The following is a 26,515-nucleotide window of genomic DNA, read 5'->3' as shown; positions in this document are numbered from 1 at the left end:
ACGGCAGGGGTCCCCCTGCCATAATAACTAATCAACCCTAGACTGTTTAGCCCTGGGCTGGATTCCCTAGCGAGTGGGGTCCGCCGAAAAAAACGAGCGGGCCCCCCCCCCCTAGAAAGAACCAGCCTGGGCTGTGGGTAGTAAGGTAATACGGCGATAAAGAATGAAAAAAATAAAGAGACGCCATTTTGTTTTCTGGAACTACAAGTCCCAGCCAGCCAGGTTGCCAAAAACAGTGTGGCCATGCTGCTGCTTGTATAACTACAAGCACCAGCATACCCATGGCAGCCAGGGCATGTTGGCACTTGGAGAACCACAAGTGCCAACATGCCCTGACTTCCCTGGCTTGCTGGGACCTGTAGTTCCACAAAAAAAAAAAAGTTAAAGAAACAACAGCACCCTAGTAAACACCACATCTATTTATTAAAAATAAAAAACCCACAATAAATACACTAACCACCCTCATTTAAACCACATCTATTTATTAAAAATAAAAACACCCCAAATACTCACCAAAGATGTCTTCTTTCTACTTCCAAAGCTCCGTGCTTGCCCCAGTCCCTTAATAATTATACTTCCAAAAGTTTTGGCTTGCCCCAGTCCCAGCAAAATTATACTTCCAAAATGGCTTGAATAATATCTTCTTCACTTTGCCCAGAAGGAGCCCCTTGTTGATTGAAGTCTTCTTTGCTTCCGGCAGGGGGGCCCCATATTTGTAAGATCCCGACACTTTCATGTTGATTGAAGAAAAATAAAAAAACTGTGGAGCCGCCTCTAACACCTACTACTAGGTAGGAGGTCTGGTACGCAATGAAATTGCGTAAGCTATAACTACTGTATTATGTGATTTTCCCACGCTAGTGGGGGAATCACCTAATACTGTAAATATAGCTTACGCAAGTAGCGTTACGCATGCGCAATGAGCTACGTTACTCTCTACGTAAGCTCTATTTACTGTATTAGGTGATTCCCCCACTAGCGTGTAACAGTGATATGTTTATACAACACGCTGCTATCAAGCAGCGTGTTGTATCTGGCGTGTTTTGAAGCAAACTCTCCTGAGTTTGCTAACTCGCAGCTTCATACATTTGAGAGCTGTATAGCTGCAGTGGCAAACAGTCGGGAGTTTGATCTCTGGCGATTTTGCAAATAGCGATTTTGACAGAAGCACAACTCTGGCGATTTTGCATGAAATCTCAGCTTCATACATCGGCGAGTTTCAACTCTCCCGAGAAAATCACTGGAGTTGCAAAATCGCACTTTGATACATTTACCCCCTGGACTGCTGATATTCCTAATCGACTTCAGGTTCTGTACCACCATTGGTTACCTACTCGTTACTGCAGAGTGCTGCATCTGCAGACCCTCCAGTGGCAACGCCCAAACCCCTGTCCAGGGGTCCCTGGTGATTACTCCGTTAAAATCCACACCTCTACTTCTGCCACCGCAAACTTTGACTGGCAATAAAGAATTTGCTACTTGGACAATACCGTGATCTCTCAACTACCACCACCACTGTCAATATGTGTAAAGTTTCGCCCCTTTGCAAACATTACCAACAGATAAGAGCTTACACTCTAATCCATTCCCTGACTGTCCTGTGTTGAGCCCAGCATCTCTGTGTCAACCCTCTGCTCGCCACCCAGCAGTCCTGAACCATAATAAGCTTTCAGGAGGTACCAGCCAACCCACAGCAAAGAGTTGCTGCAGCAACTATGCCAACTACCCAGAAGTGAGCGGTTCTAGGTGCCGTGAAGGAGCCTAGTGCTGGCAGCGAGATTCTCCTATAACTATTGTGCAGTTAGCATTCGCAGTCGGCGAGTATCTGGTGGCAAGGTGACAGCAGTAAGAGTGGTCAGTAACAGTCGGTACTGATGGTGAGAACGAAACCCAGATAAACTGTGTAAAAAGAACATCCCTTCATCCTTCTCCCGCGACAGACCGGGTGGGAAAGTAAGCCCACCTGGGCAAAACCTCCTTAGTGCATTTTTTAATTCTTTGATATTTTTATGCAATATATTATTGTCATATTGTCGAGTTATCTAAGTCATACATCTATTTTACTGTAAATACACCACTTTTACAATGATGTGTATGGTCATGTGGATAAATATAGTGGTATCTGGAGGGCTGCACAATCATACGTCTTTATATTGGAGGAGAAGTGCGGACTGGGAGTGTTCCTTGCTGAATGTGGGCTAAGAGCATAAATGAATCTTAATTTTGCACCAACTTTGCAAAATGAGACTTTGGAGTCATTTCCTGGTTTGCTGGGTTTACAGATCGTCTTACTCTCTTCAAAGGGACTTTAATTTATGTGTTCTTATAAGGTGCTGCTGACTAGTCCTATACTTTCAATGGGCCTATACATTTTTCACCTTCAAAGTGCACTTTTAAAGGAAAGCACATTTCTAACAATGTAATGAAAACATTAAAGGACCCAAAAAGTAATACATGTAATAAAGTTGTCAGGCCGTAGGCCGTATGAGGAATGTAACAGAGCAAAACACTAACCGGTATTAGCACTACTGAACTAGTAGGTGCTGAGTCTAACGTACCCCTGGTGTTCGCCAGGGACCCCCGCAAGGAGGTTTGGACTTCGCTGCACAGGGTACGCAGGTCGCGGTCCTATTAGCCAGTTGCCGGTGGAGTGTAGAAGGGTCAGATGGTCCGGGTCACACCAATCGGGAATAAACGGTACCAAGGGAAATCCAAAGGAGTAGTCGCCAAGAGTCGAAGTACAATGTGGGTCACTCAGATAGTGGGATAGTCGCCAAGACGGGGTCACAACAGGAAAGCAGGAACTGTGGAACTCACAGGAGACCAGGAGCAAAGGAACCAGTAACACAGGCTACTAGACCTGTTACTCTGGCACCCTAATGGCGCCAGAGTCAGGTTTAAATAATGTTCAGGAGGACCTGATTGGTAGCCACAGGAAGCGGCAATTGGCGGAGGCAGCGGCGTCCCGTTGCCTAGCAATGGAACAGAGGAAAAAGCGCATGCGCCCGACAGCAAGGAGAAACCCGGAAGAATTCCGGGGCAGCAAGCGGGAGGTCAGACGTCCGTTCCCCGTCTGACAGGGGATCAGCGGGAACGGCGTCTGACAGTGCCCCCTCCCCTCCTCCCTCTCGGAGAAGGATTGGTTCTCTTCAGGAATTTAGTAAGGAGACGAGGAGCATGAAGATCGACCTCCGAAACCCAGGATCTCTCCTCAGGGCCGTAGCCTTTCCAATGTACCAGATACTGGGGTTTGCGCTGGAAGAAACGTCTCTTCAAAATCCTCTCAACCTCGAATTCATCGCCTAGAGAGGTCTTGACAGGTGGAGGACAAACAGGTTCCTTGAAGAATTTGTTGAGGATTAGAGGCTTCAGCAAGGAAATGTGGAAGGCGTTATGGAATTTGAGGGAGGGGGGTAATGAAAGCTTGTAGGAAACAGGATTGATGACTTGTGATATAGCAAAATGACCTATATACTTAGGAGCCAATTTCATAGATGGAACTCGAAGTCGGAGGTTGCGAGTAGCCAACCAAACACGGTCTCCCACCTTCAAAACAGGAAAATTTCTCCTATGACGGTAAGCTGCTCTCTTATATCGTTGCACAGAAGTAGAAAGTGCTGCTTTAGTCTGAGTCCAGATTTGAGAAAAGTCATGGATGAGAGGGTCGGCAGCCGGGACTTGTGAAGAAGGAGCCTCGGATAGGAGAGGATGCGTGGGATGTCTCCCATAGATGACGAAGAATGGTGAATGGCCTGAGGAAGAATGTAGGAGATTGTTGTGAGCAAATTCAGCCCAGTAAAGAAGATCACTCCAGGAAGTCTGATGATCAGAGGCAGAGCACCGCAGGAAGCATTCTAGGTCCTGATTCACTCGTTCTGTTTGTCCATTTGTCTGAGGGTGATAGCCGGAGGATAATTTGAGTTTGACTCCAATCTTAGTGCAAAAGGCTCTCCAGAACCTAGCGACGAATTGTACCCCACGATCGGAGATGATCTCCTGAGGACATCCATGGGGGCGAAAAATATTCTTTAAAAACAGGTCTGCGAGTTTAGGAGCTGAGGGAAGACCTATACAAAGGATGAAGTGAGACATTTTGACCCAGATGGTATTGTAGTCGTGGCTCTGAGGGAGATCGGGGATGAAATCCATCGTGATACTGATCCAGGCAGAGTCAGGGATGGGAAGAGGGAGGAGAAGACCAGATGGACTTTGTCTAGGAATCTTGTGGCGTGCACAAACACAACATGCTGATACAAATTTACGAACATCAGAACCAAGAGTAGGCCACCAGTAGTATCTGGAAAGGAACTCCCTCGTCCTCTTGTAGCCGGCATGACCTGCAAATTTAGACTTGTGTGCCCAGCATAGTAATTTAGGGCGAAGATGTGGTTCCACAAAAGAGCGTCCAGGAGGTGGAGAGAGAGATGAAGAGTTGGTAATGGCCACCATCTGCATAGGATTCAGAATCATCTTGTTGTCCAGGAAGGTAAGAGAATCCGTATTATCAAAAGACCTGGATAGTGCATCGGCCTTAGAGTTCTTGGAACCAGGATGAAAAGTAAGGATAAGTTGAAACCGGGAAAAGAAAAGAGACCAGCGAGCCTGACGGGGGTTAAGACATCGTGCCTTCTGAAGGTAGGTAAGGTTCTTGTGGTCTGTCATCACGGTCACAGGATGTAAAGCGCCTTCAAGCAGGTGGAGCCACTCTTCTAGTGCCATCTTGATGGCCAATAGCTCCTTGTCGCCGATTACATAATTTAATTCACTACTGGAAAATTTTTTAGACAGGAATCCAAAGGTCTCCAAGATGCCGGAAGAGGATTTCTGAGACAGGACAGCCCCAATTCCGACAGACGAAGCGTCAACCTCAAGAAAAAACGGTCTCCCCTGGTCTGGCTGTTTGAGTATGGGAGCTGAAAGAAATGCCACCTTAAGAGTCTTGAAGGCAAATATTGCTTCGGTGGATCATGGTTTGCAGCAGGCACCTTTGCAGGTTAAAGTTGTGATGGGACAGATGATAGAAGAAAATCCTTTAATGAACTGACAGTAATAGCTGGCAAACCCGATGAAACGCTGTGTAGCTTTGAGGCCAGTGGGGAGTGGGCAGTTGATAATGGCTTCTACTTTTTGAGGATCCATTTGAAAACCGGTGCCGGAAACTAAATAACCCAGAAAAGGGACTTGGGAACATTCAAAAAGACATTTCTCCAGTTTACAATATAAAGAATATCTTCTGAGACGAGAGAGAACTGTCTTAACGTGAAAACGGTGACAGAATATATCAGATGAGAATATTAAAATATCGTCCAGGTAGACAATCACTAATTGATACAGAAGATCCCTGAAGATCTCATTGACGAAATCTTGAAAGACAGCCGGGGCATTGGATAACCCAAAAGGCATCACTAGATACCCGTAGTGCCCGTCACGGGTGTTGAATGCCGTTTTCCACTCGTCGCCTTTCCGAATGTGTATCAAGTTGTAAGCCCCTCTGAGATCCAATTTGGAGAAGATCTTAGCACCCCGGATACGATCGAACAACTCTGTAATAAGGGGCAGAGGGTAGCGGTTCTTGATGGTAATGGCATTCAGGCAGCGGTAGTCTATGCAGGGTCTTAATGAACCATCTTTTTTCTTTACAAAAAAGAATCCGGCTCCTGCGGGAGAAGTAGACTTCCTGATGAATCCTCTTTGAAGGTTATCAGAGATGTACAGAGACATAGCCTTCGTCTCAGGAAGAGACAGTGGATAGACTCTACCCTTAGGAATAGTTTTACCGGGCACCAGCTCGATGGGACAATCCCATGCACGATGTGGAGGAAGACACTCTGCGGCAGTTTTGCTAAAGACGTCAAGGAAATCTAAGTATGGCTCCAGAAGCTTGACCTGGAAGTCAAGAGAGAGACAAGGTAGGCGGGTGGGTGGGAGTACCTTTGAGAGACAATGGTTGAAACACAAAGCACCCCAGGAAGATACCTGGGCGTGAAGCCAATCAAATTGCAATGAATGCGTTCTGAGCCAGGGTAACCCTAAGATGATAGAGTTGACGGACTGCGGAATGACCAGGAACCTAATCCACTCATGGTGAAGAACCCCTACCTGCAACCGAACTGGAAAGGTGATATAGGTGATGGAACCGTTGCTGACACGGTTACCGTCAACTGCAGTAAGAACCAATGGTTGCGGCAATGGAGAATAGGGTATGCGAAGCTTGGACACCAGAGTAGCGGAGATGAAGTTCCCTGCGGATCCAGAATCCACGAAGGCGGAGCATTCCAGAGAGGCATCCGAAGACCTGAGGGTGACTGGCATCAGGAAGTTGGTAACTTTAGGAGGACAGGGAGAATGGAGACTGGATCCTAGGACAACCTCCCTTTTATTGCCTAGGAGGTGGAGTTTCCCGGCCTCTTAGGACAAGAAGACAAAAGGTGACCGGATTCTCCGCAATACAGACACAAACGGTTCCTAATGCGGCGTTCCCTTTCGTCTCGGGACAAGCGAGAGCGTCCAATTTGCATCGGCTCTTCAGCTGGAGGAACTGGAGATTGAAAGCGGGGAGCCAGACGAGCAAAACGGCGATCCTGGTTCCTCTCAGCGGAACGCTCTTGATGGCGGATATCCACTTTGATACTAAGAGACACCAGGTCGTTGAGCTTGGTAGGAAAATCTCGAGAGGCAAGAGCGTCCTTAATAGAATCAGACAAACCTTGCCAATAGGTAGCTATTAGAGCCTCATCATTCCATCCTAATTCTGAGGCAAAGGTACGGAACTGAACAGCGTATTGACCCGCCGTAAGAGAACCTTGACGAAGAGCTAGCAGACTTGATGCGGCAGAAGACACACACCCGGGCTCGTCAAATACCTTTCGGAAGTTCTCGATAAAGGTGTCCGAATTGTAGAGAGACCCATCGTTCCGCTCCCAAAGCGGAGAGGCCCAGGCCAGGGCTTGTCCAGTAAGGAGGGAAATAATGTAGGCTACTTTAGCTCTCTCGGACGAGAAATTTTCCGGTGCTAGTTCAAACTGGATGGAGCACTGGTTAAGGAATCCGCGGCATCCCTTGGGATTACCCTCATACTTCTCAGGTGTGGGGATCCGTAGAGTCCTGGAAGTAGCGACAATTCCGCTGGGAGAAGCAGCAGCGGGAGCAGGAGCCGGAGCAGGAGCAGCTGCCTGAGGGATGTTCAGGGAATCCAGACGGGAAATCACCCCTTGTATGCACTGTAGGAGTTGCGCCTGGTTGGATTCTTGCTGTTCCACCCGCAGTCCTAAATGAAGGAGGTGGTCTCGAGCAGAGGGTTCTCCGGTACTGTCGGTCATGGCCAGAGTAAACTGTCAGGCCGTAGGCCGTTTGAGGAATGTAACAGAGCAAAACACTAACCGGTATTAGCACTACTGAACTAGTAGGTGCGGAGTCTAACGTACCCCTGGTGTTCGCCAGGGACCCCCGCAAGGAGGTTTGGACTTCGCTGCACAGGGTACGCAGGTCGCGGTCCTATTAGCCAGTTGCCGGTGTAGTGTAGAAGGGTCAGACGGTCCGGGTCACACCAATCGGGAATAAACGGTACCAAGGGAAATCCAAAGGAGTAGTCGCCAAGCCAGGGTCGAAGTACAATGTGGGTCACTCAGATAGTTCGGATAGTCGCCAAGCCGGGGTCACAACAGGAAATCAGGAACTGTGGAACTCACAGGAGACCAGGAGCAAAGGAACCAGTAACACAGGCTAGTAGACCTGTTACTCTGGCACCCAAATGGCGCCAGAGTCAGGTTTAAATAATGTTCAGGAGGACCTGATTGGTAGCCACAGGAAGCGGCAATTGGCGGAGGCAGCGGCGTCCCGTTGCCTAGAAACAAGACAGAGGAAAGAGCGCATGCGCCCGACAGCAAGGAGAAACCCAGAAAAGAACTCCGGGGCAGCAAGCGGGAGGTCAGACGTCCGTTCCCCGTCTGACAGGGGATTAGCGGGAACGGCGTCTGACAAAAGTCAGTCTGGTTCCCTCTTCACTCTCATGATTAATTTAAGGCATAAATGTTGCGAAATCAAACACTATTTAAAGTTGGAAATTATGGGATGTGGTTAGTGTTGGCAACTATTTTGAAAATAATTCCTATAAATGTAGCTTGAAGCGAATAATGAGATACACGCCATTTTGGGTCAAGGAACCATACCTCTTTATTCTAAATTTAATTTAATCTAAGACACAATAATATAGTATATATGTAGTAATATGTGGTACATGGGGAATACAGATAAACTACAATGCAGTTTGACTGACTTTTTGTGCAAAACAAAAAGTGAAATAGAAAATAAATAATAAAACTTTATAGATATAGTTAATACTAAATAAAAAGTATATAGTTCATAATAATACTTAATTCTTAAAGTAATTGGCATGTATAAAAATCAGGAAAGTAAATACTCAGACTGAAATGTTGCTCATTTTTGTGAGAACGGGATGCTGAGTAATTACTGTGTGAGAGAGAGCGGGGTGGAAATTGCACCCCGCGGATTGAAATTCCAGAGATTGAAATTCCAGATCATGACATGAGGATCAAATACTGTATGGTTTCCAGCCCTAGGTGTGGCCCTAACATTATTGTATTGAGACCTTTGCAGTTTTTTACTATCTTTATTTTTCTTTGTCCAGGTGTAGATTTGTTTTTTGTGGACAGTTCCAAACATTGGGATATATCTATGTATGTGCCAGGTGGACAGTTAGGCAAATTTGCACAAAATAGAAATGCTGTGCAATGACCCTAAAAGGCTTTATTGTGGCCCTCAACAACACTGTTTTATGGCATAGTTTAAAAATAATACTTGACTCACAAGCACATTAAGGTCGCCCTCTTCATCTAAATTCTTAGGCAGCACTAATATAGTGGATCAGATCTCCTCTCATATTAGTGATTGTTATGAATTCATATTCTTCATTCTGCTGCTGTGTTATTAAGCAGACTCTAGTTCTAATAAAAAGCAGTTGTGATTATTAATAGAATTAGAATTTTATAGTACCTCTGTGATCTTAAGTACCGTGCAACTAAGGACACAAATATAATGATCTACAAATAACAGGATAGGAAAAGCTATAAACATACACGGTACTGTATTTCTTCTTAAGTGGAATGAGACACTTGGAGCTTTATTTTATGGTTTAGGGTAAGTGCACTTTAAGAACTGCTTTATTATGCCTTGGGGACATACTCACATAAAGACAAAACTACTTGTTTAATGCCATGCACAGGTCATATGGAGTTACTCTATCTTTTATATGATCTATTCTTACAAGGAAATGGTAAATTTTATTTCTGTGTTAAATGATTTCTACTTTGTGAGGAGTGTTTCTCACTCACTCTTTTGATGCTAATGTTTACCCACTCCAAACATGGAAAAAGAACATCTCAGTATATGTTCAGGAAGGGACAAATGCCTTTTGAGCAACACCTATAACTAAACAATACCATTCAGATGTATTTTGAAGCACTACACATTTGAGGGGTGCAGAGCCGCCAATTAGTTTGCGAAAGCTGCAAAAATTGTAGAACTAAAAACTGCTGGTCCTCTCCAAGCACATCCCATCCCAGAAAAATGTGGACACATTTCTCTATCGTCTTTATAATCAATCCCACCTTCTAAAGATTATGGGCCTGGTTTAATGTTCCAACGTAAGTTAGTGTGTGTAGCATGTCATGCATGATATAGCTCTGCACATACTCAGATATGGACCTTAGCCCAATGGATGTAATTGCATGCAGATCATGTCTGAACGCAAATTCCACTTACACCTGCCTACGATTTTATAGGCAGAGTGGGGAAGGGAAGGGGCAGACTAACGTAGGTCACTTACAGTAAGGATGTGCTGATTCTGGGTTTCTTGTAAGTACAGTTGCACCAGCTACAGGGCAGGCGTAAATGCTGGCTGATAGTGATTACTGACACAAACAGGTCTATCCAAGCAAGATTGACTATAGAAACACATTGTATAACATTGTTAGCTGTAAAAAACTCTTTGGTTGCTTTTATAGTATGCTTCGGGTCATTGTCCATCTGCACTGTGAAGCGCCGTTCAATGAGTTCTGAAGCATTTGACTGAATATGAGCAGATAATATTGCCTGAAACACTTCAGAATTCATCCTGCTGCTTTTTGTCAGCAGTCACATCATCAATAAATACAAGGGAACCAGTTCCATTGGCAGCCATACATGCCCACGCCATGACACTACCACCACCATGCTTCACTGATGAGGTGGTATGTTTTGGATCACGAGCAGTTCCTTTCCTTCTCCATAATCTTCTCTTCCCATCACTCTGGTACAAGTTGATCTTTGTCTCATCTGTCCATAGGATGTTGTTCCAGAACTGTAATGGCTTTTTTAGATGTTGTTTGCCAAACTCTAATCTGGTCTTCCTGTTTTTGTGGCTCACAAATGGTTTACATCTTGTAGTGAGCCCTCTATATTCACTCTTGTGAAGTCTTCTCTTGATTGTTGACTTTGACACATATACACCTACCTCCTGGAGAGTGTTTTTGATTTGGCCAACTGTTGTGAAGGGGTTTTTCTTCACCAGGGAAAAAAATATTCTGTCATCCACCACAGTTGTTTTCCGTGGTCTTCCGGGTCTTTTGGTGTTGCTGAGCTCTCCGGTGCGTTCTTTCTTTTTAAGAATGTTCCAAACAGTTGATTTGGCCACACCTAATGTTTTTGCTATCTCTCTGGTGGGTTTGTTTTGATTTTTCAGCCTAATGATGGCTTGCTTCACTGATAGCGACAGCTCTTTGGATCTCATATTGAGAGTCGACAGCAACAGATTCCAAATGCAAATGTCACACCTAGAATCAACTCCAGACCTTTTACCTGCTAAATTGATGATAAAATAACGAGGGAATAGCCCACACATGTCTATGAAATAGCTTTGGAGTCGATTGTCCCATTACTTTTGGTCCCTTAAAAAGTGGGAGGCACATATAGAAACCATTGTAATTCTTACACCGTTCACCTGATTTGGATGTAAATACCCTCAAATTAAAGCTGAAAGTCTGTATTTAAAGCACATATTGGTAGTTTCATTTTAAATCCATTGTGGTGCTGTATAGAGCCCAAAATATGAGAATTGTGTTGATGTCCCAATATTTATGGACCTGACTGTACATATATATAGTGAAATGCATGCAAACAGATGGCTCCTCACACAGGTTTTCTGAAGCACTTTGATGTTTATTTTACTTGTCAGGATGGATATACAGTCTTGGCAGTGTCTTCAGTACTCAAAATGAAACTTTAACAGCAATAAACATAATCCTATAGCACTAAACACTGGCTTTAACAGTTAGGTCCCTGACTAGTCACTGGCCACTTTTTTGCACCAGTCTCTCACACACAGATCAAACCCAGCTTTTTAAGCTTCCTGTCAGGCCTTGCTCTGGCTGACTCCTTAATTGATTAGACCAGGTGCTCCACCTGGTCTCCTGGTGTGTGTGTGTGTGTGTGTGTGTGTGTGTGTGTGTGTGTGTGTGTGCAGATTTAACCCTCTCTGCACCTTTAGGCTGTGGTTTCCCAGGGAAACCACAGCCTAAAGGTGAAGAGAGGGTTAAATCATCCTCTATTAGATGGTGGCAAAGTGTCCCAATTGCACATACCCCTCCCCTTAGCTTCGTCCAGCTACACAAAGCGGACTCTGCAGGGAGCGCAAAACTGCCCTCTTTGTCATACACTGGTCCCTTTGGCTTCATCAACCCCAGTGAAGTAGATGCTATGGGAGGTGCATTTTTATGAAAGTGAGCATCTGCAGTTTTAAGGTTAGGTCTCAGTCTATGTCCTCGCAGTGGGGCATCCTCATGTCAGGTTTTTAGAATACCGACATGTTTAACTTGTCATTCTTGACTTTTAATCAACTGGCGGCCTCTATCTCTCTTCTTCTTATACAAGAATGGGGCCCTGTAGTCAGGTTTTGGAGAGGTATTTTTACAGTTTGGGCAGGATTAGCAATAGCTTTTTACAGCCCTATGTATTTCTGGCCAGTAACAACGTAGTAAAACTCTCTCCCGAGTCTTATCCTCTCCTAAATGACCCTCACAAAGGTGTGTGTGTGCGGTTTCTAATATTAAAGGCACATGTACCTGTGGCATTAACAGCTGTTCAACTTTCTTTCCCTGAACAACCTCCATCCTATACAACAAATCCCCTTTAATAAAGAAAATTCCACTCTTTCCTCTATTAGGCGGTGGCAAAGTGTTCAAATTGCCACTATATATATATATATATATATATATATATATATATAATGACTGCAGTAGGGGAACAGGTGTCATCTCCTGAGGTAGATGAGAAGTCCAAGGCTTTGGGTACAACTAGCCCCAACTGGTTTTATTAAGCAAGAGAGTGAAATAAACTTCAAAATAAATTTGCCTGTCTGGCACTAATTAAAGTCACACCTGACTAACAAACTAAAACACAACATAGGAAGTTCCAGCACAGTTTTCTCACAGCATAAATCAGACTTCCTCTCATAGAGACTCTGCAGTCTTTTTACCCAGCTAGTAAGAGATTGAATCCACTGCCTTGCAGCCCTTTAACCATAGTTCACAGGTGCAAGCATTAATCAGTCTGATAGCAGAACAGGAGACCCAGACTCAGACTTGATGAGCCCATCCTTCTCTCCATTTATAACACAGGTTCCCTAAACAGCATTTCCCTAAAGTTGAACATCTCTCTGGGAAGCATTTGCAGGCATACAGCAGAGCTTTTTTACTTTGTGGAAATGTCCGTCACACATACATTAGTACATCCCCAAGTTTGGACTTTGATAAATGCCCTTGGAAAATCCCAATGATGAGTTCCAAACATGTCAAAACAGTCAGTCTTGAGGTCTACTTCCTATGTCATAGTCCATGAGTAGAACGCTGACTTAAAGTGTTGCCAGAGAAATCATGTCCTTAAAGGGGTTGTCAACTTCCAGTATATATAGTAAATTTTATATATACATTCTGCTCTGGAAAAGTCTACAACTCATTATGCCCTACATAAAAAGATGTTCATGCAAGTGTTTGTGCAATGCTGGAAATGTCAGTGCAACAATTTTTCTACAGTTTATCTACCTATTAATTAATAATTACGTCTTGTCTGCAGAGGGTGGTACTCAACACCTGTAATCCCTCCACCATGCTCAACAGTTCACAGCACAGGAAAACTTATGGACTATTTAGTAGAGCTCCATAGAGGACTGGAGGGATTGTAATATCAACATTGAGCTGGAGACAAACAGTCAACTGAGAATTCTTGCAGAAATCATTAAATTATCTGCTGATTTTTACTTTAACTCACACAATTGGTGCCACATTTAATTAACCTTCATCTTGGCTTTTATCTCATTCTATTTTTTTCTTATTAGTTACCTGCCCATTTTATACTGAATATCTATTATATTATTATATAAATTGTTTCATGCAGAATAAAAATGTGCTACTATTTCTTAAAAATAATGGTAATAGGAAATACAAACCAATTTGTAATAGTAATTAAGCCTTTTTCATTCTCCAGTACTTAAATGCTGTTTGATCTGTAATATCCTTCTCAGAAGCCACTTTAGGTCTTGGATATGTTTTCTTAGGTAATTATAATTTGTCATACACCAACAAGGATTGTGCTGTGGTTTTATAATACTGTACTAATTGGGCAAACTCAGATGCACAATAGTATTTGTAGCATTGTTATTAACATAATTATTAATGCTATTTGTTAACATTTGTTTTATTTTTTAAATAAACTACATGTTTTAAAGTATATCTTATATTTTTGTCACTCATAGAATGTTAGAAGATGACCTGAAATTAAGCAGTGATGAGGAAGATTGTCATCAGGTAATACTATTCACCTTTATAATTTGTATGGTTTTTTTTTATTCTTCTTTAAAGAGAAGTATAAGACAATTAACTTCAAACTATATGCAAATGTTATGCACTGGCATTTAAAATAGTCATTAGAATAGTTCAATTGTATCGGCATTCCAGTAAAGGTTTTTACTTTTTTCCCAAGTGAAAAGGGGAAGGAATATTTACAGTATGTTTTCCATTCTTGATGTTGAAATGTCAGGATCAGGAATATATGCATCTAAATGTATTGTTCAATAATATCAATAAAAATAATAGATATTTCAGAAAAGGATTACAAATTTCAAAGGAAACTATGGAATACAAATTGGAGTAATTTATGATGGGGCGATGTAGTGCAAAACCCAAGAAGAAGTGCGTGAGGTCGTTACACCTAGCACTCTATTCATGAAATAGTCGGATTTACAGTCTAGCAGAGAATTTGTCTGGAAAAATGGGTTTATCTGGTGCAGCTGGTAATTTAATTAGCTAAACCCAATCCCGGAGAATATGTATGTGCCAGCAATATATATACAAGTCTGGCAAAAAAAATTATTTCAGTTGGAACTGGACAACGAGATATCCTCCCACACCACATGAGGCTGTCCCAGAACCACAGCCATACATCCCTTTTCCCTGTGTGAAGATGGGGGTCTCAGTTAAATGCAAAGGATTGCCAGTGACATAACCAGGGCAATGACTGCATCATTACCTGACAGATCAACATCTTCTTCAGTGGTGGGTCCCTGGAGAATAAAAACTAAGTAAAGGAAGGACCTACGTTCTTCCATACTTCCAAGCAGTTAGAGTAAAGTTTCAGGACTTGTTTTTAAAATGAACACCCATTATATATCTGCTTTTAAAGTAGACCTGAAAAGAATCTGATGGTGTATTGCCTGGTGTACTCTTATGTGCTTCTCAGAGTAGCTTACAAAAGAGTTCTGATTAGATTTGTTTAGTAACTTTTAAAGGGTGTGAATCAGAAGTCTTCTTGACCCTTTGTTTTATGATTGGGCCACTTGACCTTTAGGAATTTTATTATTGTTGTTTATCCCTTCTGGACGTTTGGTTTTACAGGCAGATGTTGCTCCTGCAGTGGATGAACATAGTCCTGAACATGTTCCATCTAATGTGAGCAATCCTTAACAGCAAGAGTTAAAAGATTAGGATTCCATATAGTATCTGCAGGATTTTTCATATGAAAGTTCAGTGTTTAACATTATCTTTTAATGATCGCTCGTCTTTGAGCAAACAGTGGTCCTGAAGTAAGCTGGTAATTTTTCAGTGTTCTAGTTTTAAGTTGCAATTTATCATTAAGACGTATAACATGCACAAAATAATTGTTAGGCTTCCTAAGTTTTTATATCTTTTATGGTTATACGTGACTTTGGTTGTATTTGGAGGGACGCTTACTCAAAAATACCAGAAGTGGGTGCTACTTAGTCTCACTTGGTTTTATTTAGACTGATTGCTCTTGAATATTGTGTTCCTTGCTGTCATTCAATTCAGCAATGAAATATGTCTGAACATCTTACATATGTTGCTACAGAGTGTAACCCAAACATCAAAAAAGTGGGTTGTTTTATGACCTTGATCATGTGTTTCCTTTTTACAGTCATGGCCAAAAGTTTTGAGAATGAAACAAATATTGTTTTTCACAAAGTTTGCTGCTTTAGACTTTTTTGTCAGATGTTGCTATGGTATACTGAAGTAAAATTACAACCATTTCATAAGTGTCAAAGGCTTTTATTGACAATTACATTAGGTTTATGCGAAGAGTCAATATTTGCAGTGTTGACCCTTCTTTTTGAAGACCTCTGCAATTCGCCCTGGCATGCTGTCAATCAACTTCTGGGCCCCATACTGACTGATGGCCGCCCATTCTTGCCTAATCAATGCTTGGAGTTTGTCAGAATTTGTGGGTTTTTGTTTGTTCACCCGCCTCTTGAGGATTGACCACAGGTTCTCAATGGGATTAAGGTCTGGGGAGGTTCCTGGCCATGGACCCAAAATTTTGATGTTTTGATCCCAGAACCAATTAGTTATCACTTTTGCCTTATGGCAAGGTGCTCCATCATGCTGGAAAAAGCATTGTTCGTCACCAAACTGTTCTTGGGTGGTTAGAAGAAGTTGCTCTTGGAGAATGTTTTGGTACCATTCTTTATTCATGGCTATGTTTTTAGGCAAAATTGTGAGTGTGACCACTCCCTTGGCTGAGAAGCAACCCCACATATGAATGGTCTCAGGATGCTTTACTGTTGGCATGACACAGGACTGATGGTAGCACTCACCTTTCCTTCTCCGGACAAGAGTTTTTTTCCAGATGCCCCAAACAATCTAAAAGGGGATTCATCAGAGAAAATGACATTACCTCATTCCTCAGCAGGCCAATCCCTGTACCTTTTGCAGAATATCAGTTTGTCCCTGATGTTTTTCCTGGAGAGAAGTGGCTTCTTTGCTGGCCTTCTTGACAACAGGCCATCCTCCAAAAATCTTCGCCTTACTGTCCTGAAGCCTTCTTTACAACTATTGAACCACTCTCCTTGAAGTTCTTGATGATCCGATAAATGGTTGATCTAGGTGCAATATTGCTAGCAGCAATATCCTCGCCTGTGAAGCCCTTTTTTTGCAAAGCAATGATGACTGCACGTGTTTCCTTGCAGCTAACCATGGGAAACAGAGGAAGAACAATGATTTCAAGCACCACCCTCCTTTTAAAGCTTCCAGTCTGTTATTTTAACTCAATCAGTATGACAGAGTGATCTCCAGCCTTTTCCTCATCAAAACTCTTACCTGTGTTAATAAGAGAATCACTGATCTGATGTCAGCTGGTCCATTTGTGGCAGGGCTGAAATGCAGTGGAAATGTTTTGTTTGGGATAAGGTTCATTGTCATGGCAAAGAGGGACTTTGAAATTAATTGCAATTCATCTGATCACTCTTCATGACATTCTGGAGTATATGCAAGTTGCCATCATAAAAACTGAAGCAGCAGACTTTGTGAAAAATAATATTTGTGTTATTCTCAAAACTTTTGGCCATGACTGTATAATTAAGAATCATTTCGCCTAGAATGTCCCACTATTTTCATATACCTAAGTTTGATCAGTGGTCGCCTCCAGGTGTAGTCCAACTTTTTTAAGGTTGCTTGGTTTGCGGCCATAAGGAATGTCCAGTCCACTCAGTATAAATATGTAGCTGGACCTGGATCAAGTCACTGACCTAGGTCTTGCTCCTGTGGGAGATGACAGAAGTTATGGCCCTTTCGGGTTCTAGACAGTAAACTGGCATAAGAGAAGGAAAAATTAGGAAGACAAGTGTGAGAAATTAATGGGTTACTTCCAGGTTTCCTCTGGATGCTGATCTTATTGAAGGTAATCTGGTTCCTCATCCAACTCTCATCCCAACAACTACAATTGTTTAGAAACATATTTGAAAACTTCACAAAACTGCTGATACTAGGGGTCATTTTCAAGAAGGTAATGCAGGGTTGACACGTCACTACCAGTTTACAGATGTGCCTGGAGTTCCTTTGGAATTCAGCATACTCTTGGTGTGATGAATAACGTGGAAAAAGATGGGGGAAGGAAATAAACCTGCGCTGTATTTAAATAAAACAAAAAAATGTTATATGTTGTTATAAAATGCAAACAGCTTGCCCCTGGAGTCTGTATTCCCAAAATATTAACCACAACAAAAATACAAAAATGGCAGCACCAGACAGGTATAATAAAATTGTAATTATAAATATGTACATGTAGAAACGAACCATGCATTGTGGGACTCTATATTCAGCATATAAGACCTGGAAGCTGTTAACATTGTGCCTCTGAGGAAATTGCTGTATGCAATGAATGTAGTCATAACATTTTAAAATTGGGGTATAAGTACAAGAGCCCCAAATTAAAGAGGTGTGCGGAAACCGCTTCAGACTGAGAACATACCCGAAGCGGAATTAAGATCGACACATTGGGCTAGCGTACTAAGAACAGTGTGAATGAGATTAATGAGAGCTTCACTTCCGCTGGACGGATGAGCTGACATTATCATCTGTGGCAACTCTCCATATATAAACTGAGACAGCTGCATTCCTAAAAAGAGTGAACTTCTAGTTTGCTATTCTCTGCTAAATTAAGTTGATACATAGAAGTATTTACATGGATAACTTTGTGACTAAATAACTTTGTGACATCAATATCTGGAGTTCTCTGTATGTTATGATAATAAGGATATTTTAATTCACACTGATACTTAAATAAAATCTATTTGGTTTGAATATACACTCACAATATGTAGTTTGTTTCCAAAATTTATTACATTTTTTTAATAAAGTATATGTATTTGTATATGTTTTGATGTACATCTGCACATATAATTTAATATTATAATATAAAATAATGTTAATGATAAAAACAGAAACCCAAAATGTATTATTATTATTATTATTATTATTATTATTATTATTATTATTATTAGGGAAAAAGTGGGGAGCATCACGGATGAAGTTTTGTAGACAGGAGTGAGAGGTGGTTACCAGAGACGAGACAAGGCTCAGGTCAGAGGTAGATCTATTGAGGCGGGAGGCAGAGTATTTTGATATGAAATTTGAGATGTATGAAGGGGTGGTGCTGTTGAGGGCTTTGTAGGTAAGGGTGAGTAATTTGAATTGGATTCTGTAGGACACAGGGAGCCAGTGTAGGGATTTGCAAAGTGGTGCAGCAGATATGGAGCGGTGAGAAATAAAGATCAGTTTTGCAGCAGCATTTAGGATGGATTGAAGTATGGATATATGGGTGTTGGGAATGGCAGATAGCCGGAGGTTGTAGAAGTCAAAACGGGAGATGATGAGAGAATGGATAAGAGTTTTAGCATGTTGAGTAAGAAAAGGGCGTATTCTGGCAATGTTTTTAAGGTGGAAATCGACAGGACTGGGAGAGAGTCTGTATGTAAGAAATAAAGCAGAGGGCGGAATCAAGTGTGACACCAAGGCAGCGGGCTTGGGAGTCTGAGGAAATTGTGGTGTTTTTGACAGTGAGGGAGATTTGAGGGGAGGTGGTGATTCTGGCAGGAGGGACAATAATGAGCTCTGTTTTGGATATGTTGAGCTTTAGGTAGCATTGGGACATCCATGTGGAAATAACTGAAACTGACTGAAAGACAGTTGGTTACACAAGATAGTATAGAAGGAGAGAGATCGGGAAAGAGATATAGATTTGGGTCATCAGTCTAGAGGTGGTACTGGAGCCTGAATGAGTGAATTAGTGCTCCAAAAGGACCAAGAACATAACCTTGTGGGACCCCAAAAGAAAGTGGGAGTGGAGGGAAGGATGTGCCAGAGGTAGAAACACTAAAAGAACGGTTCAATAGGTAGGAAGTGAACCAGGAAAGAAGGGTGTGTAAGACAAGAGGGTGGTCAACAGTGTCAAAAGCAGCAGAGAGGTACAGGAGAATGAGTATAGAGAAATGACCCTTAGATGTGTATGTGTGTACACATGAATCTGTATGCTCATTGGGACTTTCAATCGTTGGTGAAATTGTTAGAGACATTCCCTCTTAAGTATGATAGGTGTGTATCCAGCTTTACTTCCTTATTAGAAGTTATCTATCTTCTCCAGATAAAAACAACAGATGATACAATATAGCAGTGATAAAAAGATGAACGATAAAAATGCATTCAATTAAAATGTTTCATTTTCAGCCAAGTATCACCAGTGTCTATTTTCAGTGCCTTGTTAAAGTTGCTCTCTGAGTCGAATGGTACCCAATGAGGAGAGAAGAGCAAAGCTATGTAGCATTTTACAGCAATGAAAAGAAACCACAGGGCCTGATATAAATAGATGTCTAGAATGCATAAAAGTTAGCTAGAAAGATAACGTAATATGCTTAGTAAAATTTAACATTAAATAGTATTTAACCTAAAAGTTTTCGAAATTAAGATCTATAAGCTAGGCCAATTTATCCTTAAAACATATAATATATTTTTACTGCATATGCCCCCCCCCCCAAAAAAAAAAGCTGCTTGCATCAGTTTGCAGATTTGTTACTTGAGCCTCCTTACACTTGGAGAGGCAGAACGGGGGAGGGAAAGGGTGGGTAAGCGTAGGTAGTGTACGGTAAAGATGGGTCATACTTGGACACTACCACATATACACCTGTCAGGAGTCATATATTGTGGTGCTGTAGGACTGGTGCAACAATCCATGCTGATCATCAGCATTATCATCATCATCATCATCATCATCAGTACAGACCTTGCTAGTGTAAAAAAAATAATATTCAATATATTTTCTTAAACTTATTTTGCAACAAATGTTCTAAAATATTTGCAATATATTACAGATACATATATAACAGTATGTAAAATCATTTTTTTAAAATAGACATCAAACATCTTCCGGGATCCAAAGAATCTTTTAAAAATTAGTTTCAGGGGGTGGGGAAAGGTTAGGGGGGATGTTATTATGGATTAGCATGGGGTGGGGTTGGGTCTGGATTGGTACTAATAACTAATCTAAAAAAAAGGTTGTGCCACTTCCCCCCCAAAGTGCTCCCAGCTCTAATGTCCTTATCCCAGAGTCTGGTTTGCGGAAAAAAAGGCAAAACCATCAAGCGTGAGGCCCCCCTTTCATAATGTCACTAACTAATAATAATAATAATAATAATAATAATAATAATAATAAATATTAATAAATAATATATGTAAAAAAGCTCACAATTTTGCACTTGCAAATGCTAATTGAAGCAGAGCTGTAAAGTTTGCACTGCTCCATCATCTCATAACTGACCCCCAATTTGTGCTCTATACCATGTAAGTTAGTAGATCTTTGCCCAGTTATTTAAATATCTATAATACTATAAAAATAAAGTTATGCCCTTGATTAATAACAGTATGGTATATCCAGGGGTTACTATAGTCTGCCTCCCTTTTGCTTTAGTAGGTTGGAGGTAATTAAAAAAAGTTATTGGCTATATGTGGAAAGGGAGTGTTGTCATTCTGTACAATGCAATTTCCTGTCCACCACAGAATAGAGTAGGAGCACATTTGCAACCTTTATGCAGTGATGTGTGAGCACGGTGGCTTAATGGTTAGCACTTCTGCCTCACAGCACTGAAGTCAATTCCCAACCATGGCCTTATCTGTGTGTAGTTTGTATGCTCTCCCCGTGTTTGCGTGGGTTTCCTCCGGGTGCTCCGATTTCCTCCCACACTCTAAACTCATACTAGTAGGTTAATTGGCTGCTATCAAATTGACCTTAGTCCCTCTCAGTGTGTGTTCGTGTGATAGGGAATATCAACTGTAAGCTCCAATAGGGCAGGGACTGATGTGAGTTCTCTGTACAGTACTGTAGAATTAGTGGCGCTATATAAATAGCTGATGATGATGATGATTATGTTCTTAAACATTGCAGTGGAAATAAGTTCCCATAGTTACTGGAGAATGTCACACCAGCAATTTCCCTGCAGTCATACTCTGTCAATCACTGCTGACATATTTACAATTTAGCCCAGTGGATAAAAGGCTACAGAAAAATGTAGATCTCTCCCTGATAATTAACTGGCACTTACTTAGCATGTTAAACCTTTAAAAACCAAAAAGTAGAGCTTGGTATTTCATTGGTGCACCAAGATGGCTTACCCTACTCACATTAACCCTCCACAAACTAATAGTGTGCCCAGATGTGCAGAGAGGCAGAGAAATCTGAAGAGGCGCAATGTGCAATAGTGTACACATGACATCCATTGACCAATCTCCTACCATTTTATATGCAACCAAGGTTGTAATTAGCAATAAAAGGGCCCCATAGCAATATTATGAAGGGACCCCATCCCCTCTTCACCACCCCACATAATATCATCCTGTGCTAACTACATTTATTAGCTTAGGAATCTTTTCTTTCATAAGTAGTGTTCACACCCAACATTTAAAGATTTTGCATTCAGGACAGTGAAAGCAGCTGAAAAAGGTGGTGTAATCATGTCATGGTGTCGGTGTGATCACCTCATGATGATATGTGCACTTACTCCAAGGGCAAGTCCAGCATTTCTAATTCTCTAGGATGCCTCAACCCACCTGCCCTCTCTTATAAACAGCTTGGCATTATACATGGCAACCCATCACTGTGGTGAACAGTATATACATCCCAACAAAAGTCCTCATTGTCTGGATGGCGGTCCCCAGAATCCCCTTCTAAATTGGGACAGCTGGGGGTATCAGTTCTTGTGTGTCAGGAATTTACCACTATGGTAAATTCCTGACTATGTTCTGGAAAACACAGCGTAAACGTATAGCGTTCCCTAAGCTAACGTATACGGATGCACAAAGCACCCATATGCCAGTAGCATTAAGGGAAATCACATGGGCTGCTATGGTATTATTACAACTCTGGAAGCAACCATTTAATTAAATAAAATATTTAATTTTTATTTACCTGAAATTAATCATGCGAGTGAGGGGACATTGGGGCTATCTTTATTACATGTGTAATTTTTGCATGTTTGAAGCCCTTTTTACATTACTGCACATAGTGATGCATTTCTCCACTGTACTGAAACTGGTAGGCTTCCCATTAAAAATATCCACCCTTTTATGTCATTTAAATAACCTCGCTCCAAAATTAACTCCAGTTTTACACTGTTCCGCAAATCTTGGCACACTGCTGCGTCTACGCTGCACTTTGCAAGGAATACCTTCACTCCACCCAACTCCTCCCATTGACTGCTGTAAGCTTCAGCTGCTCTGCAAACATTGCTATCTTGCTCTGCAAACTCATGTGTTTTCACAGAAATCTACGGGCGCTTGCACAAATCAAGGTACATGGTATTAAAAAACATGATTTTGCTCTATGCCTTGACTGTTTTGCGTTTCTGAAATGATGCCCTTGATGCATACTTTCCAACTCCTTACAGAAGTGTAAGGATGGAGGGGGGTGGGGAAATGTGATGAATCGCATTATTTTGGTCATACCCATGCATCACAATGCCGCGGAAGCATCAGTTTCCCTCTGGGGTGGGGCCAAAATTATATGAATCATGTCATGGAGGCCCCCATCCTGCCCACTTCACTAGGAGGTGGACAGGATACAGGAGAATGGCTTGCTACCCGGAACTCGGGATGCAAGTATGCCTAAATATAGCTATTTTCAGCAGCAATTGGAAGCAGCGGAAAATCTCTTTGACTGCTAAAAAAAATAAACTCAGTGATTTTCCACTGTTGGATAACACAGCAATGCTCTGCTTCTGGCTGCCCTACTCAGAAGCAGAGCATGATATATGCTGGTAATCATTTTACATGTTGCATTGTAATCATTTGAGCTTTTTCTTTCTATATTGAATTTAATTAATTTTTGCTAAAGACAATTTATGCCCAGTGGAAAATGTTACTCTGTGTATCAGACTAAATTCCTACCGTCAAAAGGCTCACTTGGTTTAAACATTACTCACTGATCTAATTTCCCAGTGCACTGCTAAATGTCATTAAAGGTTAACATCATGCATCCAACTAACATATTAACATAATACAGAGAAAGTATTCCGCTCTATTGAACACTAGGTCAAGGGAAGAAGGTTCCATGCCAGGTGATTGTCTGCGTGAACCCAAATCCATTATCTCTAGTTTAGAGCGTTCCCATCAGTGAGTAGAGCAAGTATACCCAAATAGTCCAGATTTGCGGGGGCAAAAGGGACAGGCCTTAGTGGTTTAACATCTGTCAAAAGGGTTTGGGTGTTCAGGGTATGACTAATGGGCGTGGTTGTCAGATTGGGGGTGGGGTCAGATGCTTTCCCAGCTTATTACCTTAAATAATGGAAGGTATGGAGCATCAGATATCATCATATACTGTTGTATATTGCTTTTGTAAACACATAGTGAAACAGGAGTGTAAAAATAGCAGTAGCCTTTCATGTTTGATAAATTGATTGCAGAATCCTATGTTATACATACATGCATACATACACACAAACACACATCAGTTCTGGCACTGAAAAATCTTTATATGGACACATATTATGTAGCCCTTTACAATAAAACATGATACTAGTTTTTTTAAAATATCAGTAATTGATTTTCATTAAAAAAGACATATCCAGCAATCACTTAAAATGGATTAGTAGTAACTATATATTGCACATTTAAACAGATCATCGTGACCTGATGTACTTGCACCATTCTATATAATGCAATATATCACTGTAATGGGCAAATTCTATAGTTTAAACTGAGAGCTTTTTCTCCTTTAAGCAGCCGATTTCAATTATCTACCAAGTAATCAATCAGATGGAATGTACCTTACTGGAAATTTTTCATCCTGGCAAATAATTCAGCTACATTGAAAAAGGACAGGGCAGCTAATTGGCATTCGAAAGCTAGAGAAACTGCAAGGGCAACTTGACAGCTATAGAGGTAGCAGAAATATGACCTGTGGAAGAGGCAGCTCCATGCAGTTCTTTATCCCCTTAGCAATAACTTTGTCTTCACCTCTCTTTAAGAGAGTCCCTTAAGTTCTACAACATCAGGCAAGATTTGTTCTCTTGATTCTTCTGTTCTGTGCTTTACAGGAGGTTATCACGTTCTTTATCCATGGAGTGTGCAATAGACTAGTCAATTTAAAAAGGTCAGTGAATGACCGAACTCTGCCCTGGGTACATTATGAAAAGCAGATTGTCAATTCAGTACAGCTTTTTTTTCATTTTACTGCTTTTGACACAATCCCCATAATGAATTATAACATATGAATCATATAAAACAATTGAAGGACTGTAATTCAAAAGGTAAGTTTGGACGGAGGACTTCTAGGTAAGTTATTGCCCAATTAACAGTCATAAGGGGGTCTCTGGCTGCTTAAAAATGACCTTAGGCAATACTGTTTTTTATCCTGTGTCAATACATTGTAATTGGGGTTTTTTTTATTCGAAAACAGCATACAGTCATTATACTTCTGTAGTCACTCTGCACAAATGTTTCAGAAATGAAAAAATGAGTCATCTGCTGACTGTGTAGGTTATTGTAGCACTATAAGTCAATACATTGTACACATATTATAACCCAAAATAACCTAAACAAAATAAAATCAGATATGCTTCCATTACTTTCAAACCTTAGTCACACATTCATATTGGAGCTTGTATGTTCTCCCTGTTCCTTTAGGTGCTCTGGTTTCCTCCCACACTTCAAAGACTTACTGATGAGATCAACCTTTGTGTGTGTATCTGTGTGTGTGTGTGTGTGTGTCTGTGTGTGTGTTTGTGTGTGTCTGTGTGGTAGGGAATACAGATTGTATGCTACTCTGGGGCAGTGACCAATGTGAATAATTAAGTAATCTAAAGCACTGTGCATTATGTAGGTGTTATACAAATAACTGCTGATAAATAATAAATAATATTGCCCAATGTGAGAGCTATATGACTATTATGTGTACTCAGTAGTTCAGAATTGCACTGTGAATGGACCAAAATGCTAGAAACCAAGGAATTGGTTGAGAATGTGTGGAGAAGTGCCCCGTCCATCGGCCCTTGAAGAAGGTGAAGATTGAAAGATAGAAGACAGAAGAGACTCACCGGGCCGGCGTTCCAGCGGTGAGTATCCCCGATCTTTTGTTGCAGCTCCCGGGGGCAGCGGGCAAGTGAGCCAGTCACAGCTCACTTCCCGCTGCTGGCCAATCAGCGGCCGGATCGACGAACCAATCCTGGCTCGCCTCCGGCCATTCGAACTACTGGCGCCACCACCGCGAGCCAATCAGGGCTCGCGGCGACGGCTGATGGCGCCGACACGAGGTCAGTCCGGCGGCGGAGGGAAAGAAGAAGGACATCGCCGGGTGAAGTCCAGAAACAGAAGAAGCGGCAGGGAGCCCTTGTAAGGGCTGTGAGCTACCCTGCCGCCCGAAGACTGCAAGCAAGACGCCGGAGCCGAGATCGTAGACGGGGAGCCCTTGTAAGGGCTAAGAGCGCCCCCGCCAAGCAGCCTTCAACAGCGCCAAACAGGAGAAGAGGCGCCGGCGGTTGGAGCCTGGAAGACCCGAAGACGGCAGGTCAAGATGAGTTTCCTGCGCGGAGCAGGTGAGTACAAATTACTCTTTTAGGTTGGGCATAAGGCCTGTGGTGCAGGTAGCGGTGGCCATTGTAGGTGTTAAGGGGGCACAAGGCCCTTGTTGTTTAGCGGGCACAAGGCCCTAGTCGTTTAGAGGGCACAAGGCCCTAGTCGTTTAGAGGGCACAAGGCCCTAGTCGTCAAGAGGGCACAAGGCCCTAGTTGTTTAGAGGGCGCAAGGCCCTTAGTGGTTAGAGGGCACAAGGCCCTTAGGTAAGTGCAGGGCATAAGGCCCTCAGGTAGGAGCGTGGCACCCCCGCAGAGCACAAGGCTCTTAGGTAGACACAGGGCACAAGACCCTTAGGTAGGAGCTTGTCTCCCTGGCTGGGCACAAGGCCCGTAAGTAGCTTCTGGCTGTAGGCCAGAGTAGGTAGGAGCTCATCTCCCCCGCAGGGCACAAGGCCCTGAGCTAAAGTGGGCGCAAGGCCCTGAACTGTAGGAGGGCGCAAGGCCCTTTTAGTGCAGAGAGAGGCATAAGGCCTCTGGTTAGAGAAGCAATAGGCTTCCGTGAGTGTAGCAGGGTGGCTGCCCTGTAGTGTAGCAAGGACTCCGGGTCCTTGCTGGTAGAGG

The 26,515-nt window shown here is 42.2% G+C and overlaps 1 protein-coding gene across 1 annotated transcript in view; it reads left to right on the top strand.

Moving 5' to 3' along the window:
* AFF3 (ALF transcription elongation factor 3) overlaps window positions 1–26,515 on the top strand; it is a 317,828-nt gene that overhangs the window by 188,680 nt on the left and 102,633 nt on the right. The window contains exon 6 of the mRNA XM_075200161.1: window positions 13,805–13,856. Within this exon, the coding sequence (XP_075056262.1) occupies window positions 13,805–13,856 (52 nt within the window). The remainder of the gene's footprint in view (window positions 1–13,804; window positions 13,857–26,515) is intronic.

Source organism: Mixophyes fleayi, chromosome 2 (assembly GCF_038048845.1).
Source record: "Mixophyes fleayi isolate aMixFle1 chromosome 2, aMixFle1.hap1, whole genome shotgun sequence".
NCBI classification, from domain to species: domain Eukaryota; kingdom Metazoa; phylum Chordata; class Amphibia; order Anura; family Limnodynastidae; genus Mixophyes; species Mixophyes fleayi.
The sequence above is the reverse complement of the archived record's forward strand: the minus strand, read 5'-3'. Positions and strand labels throughout refer to the sequence as shown.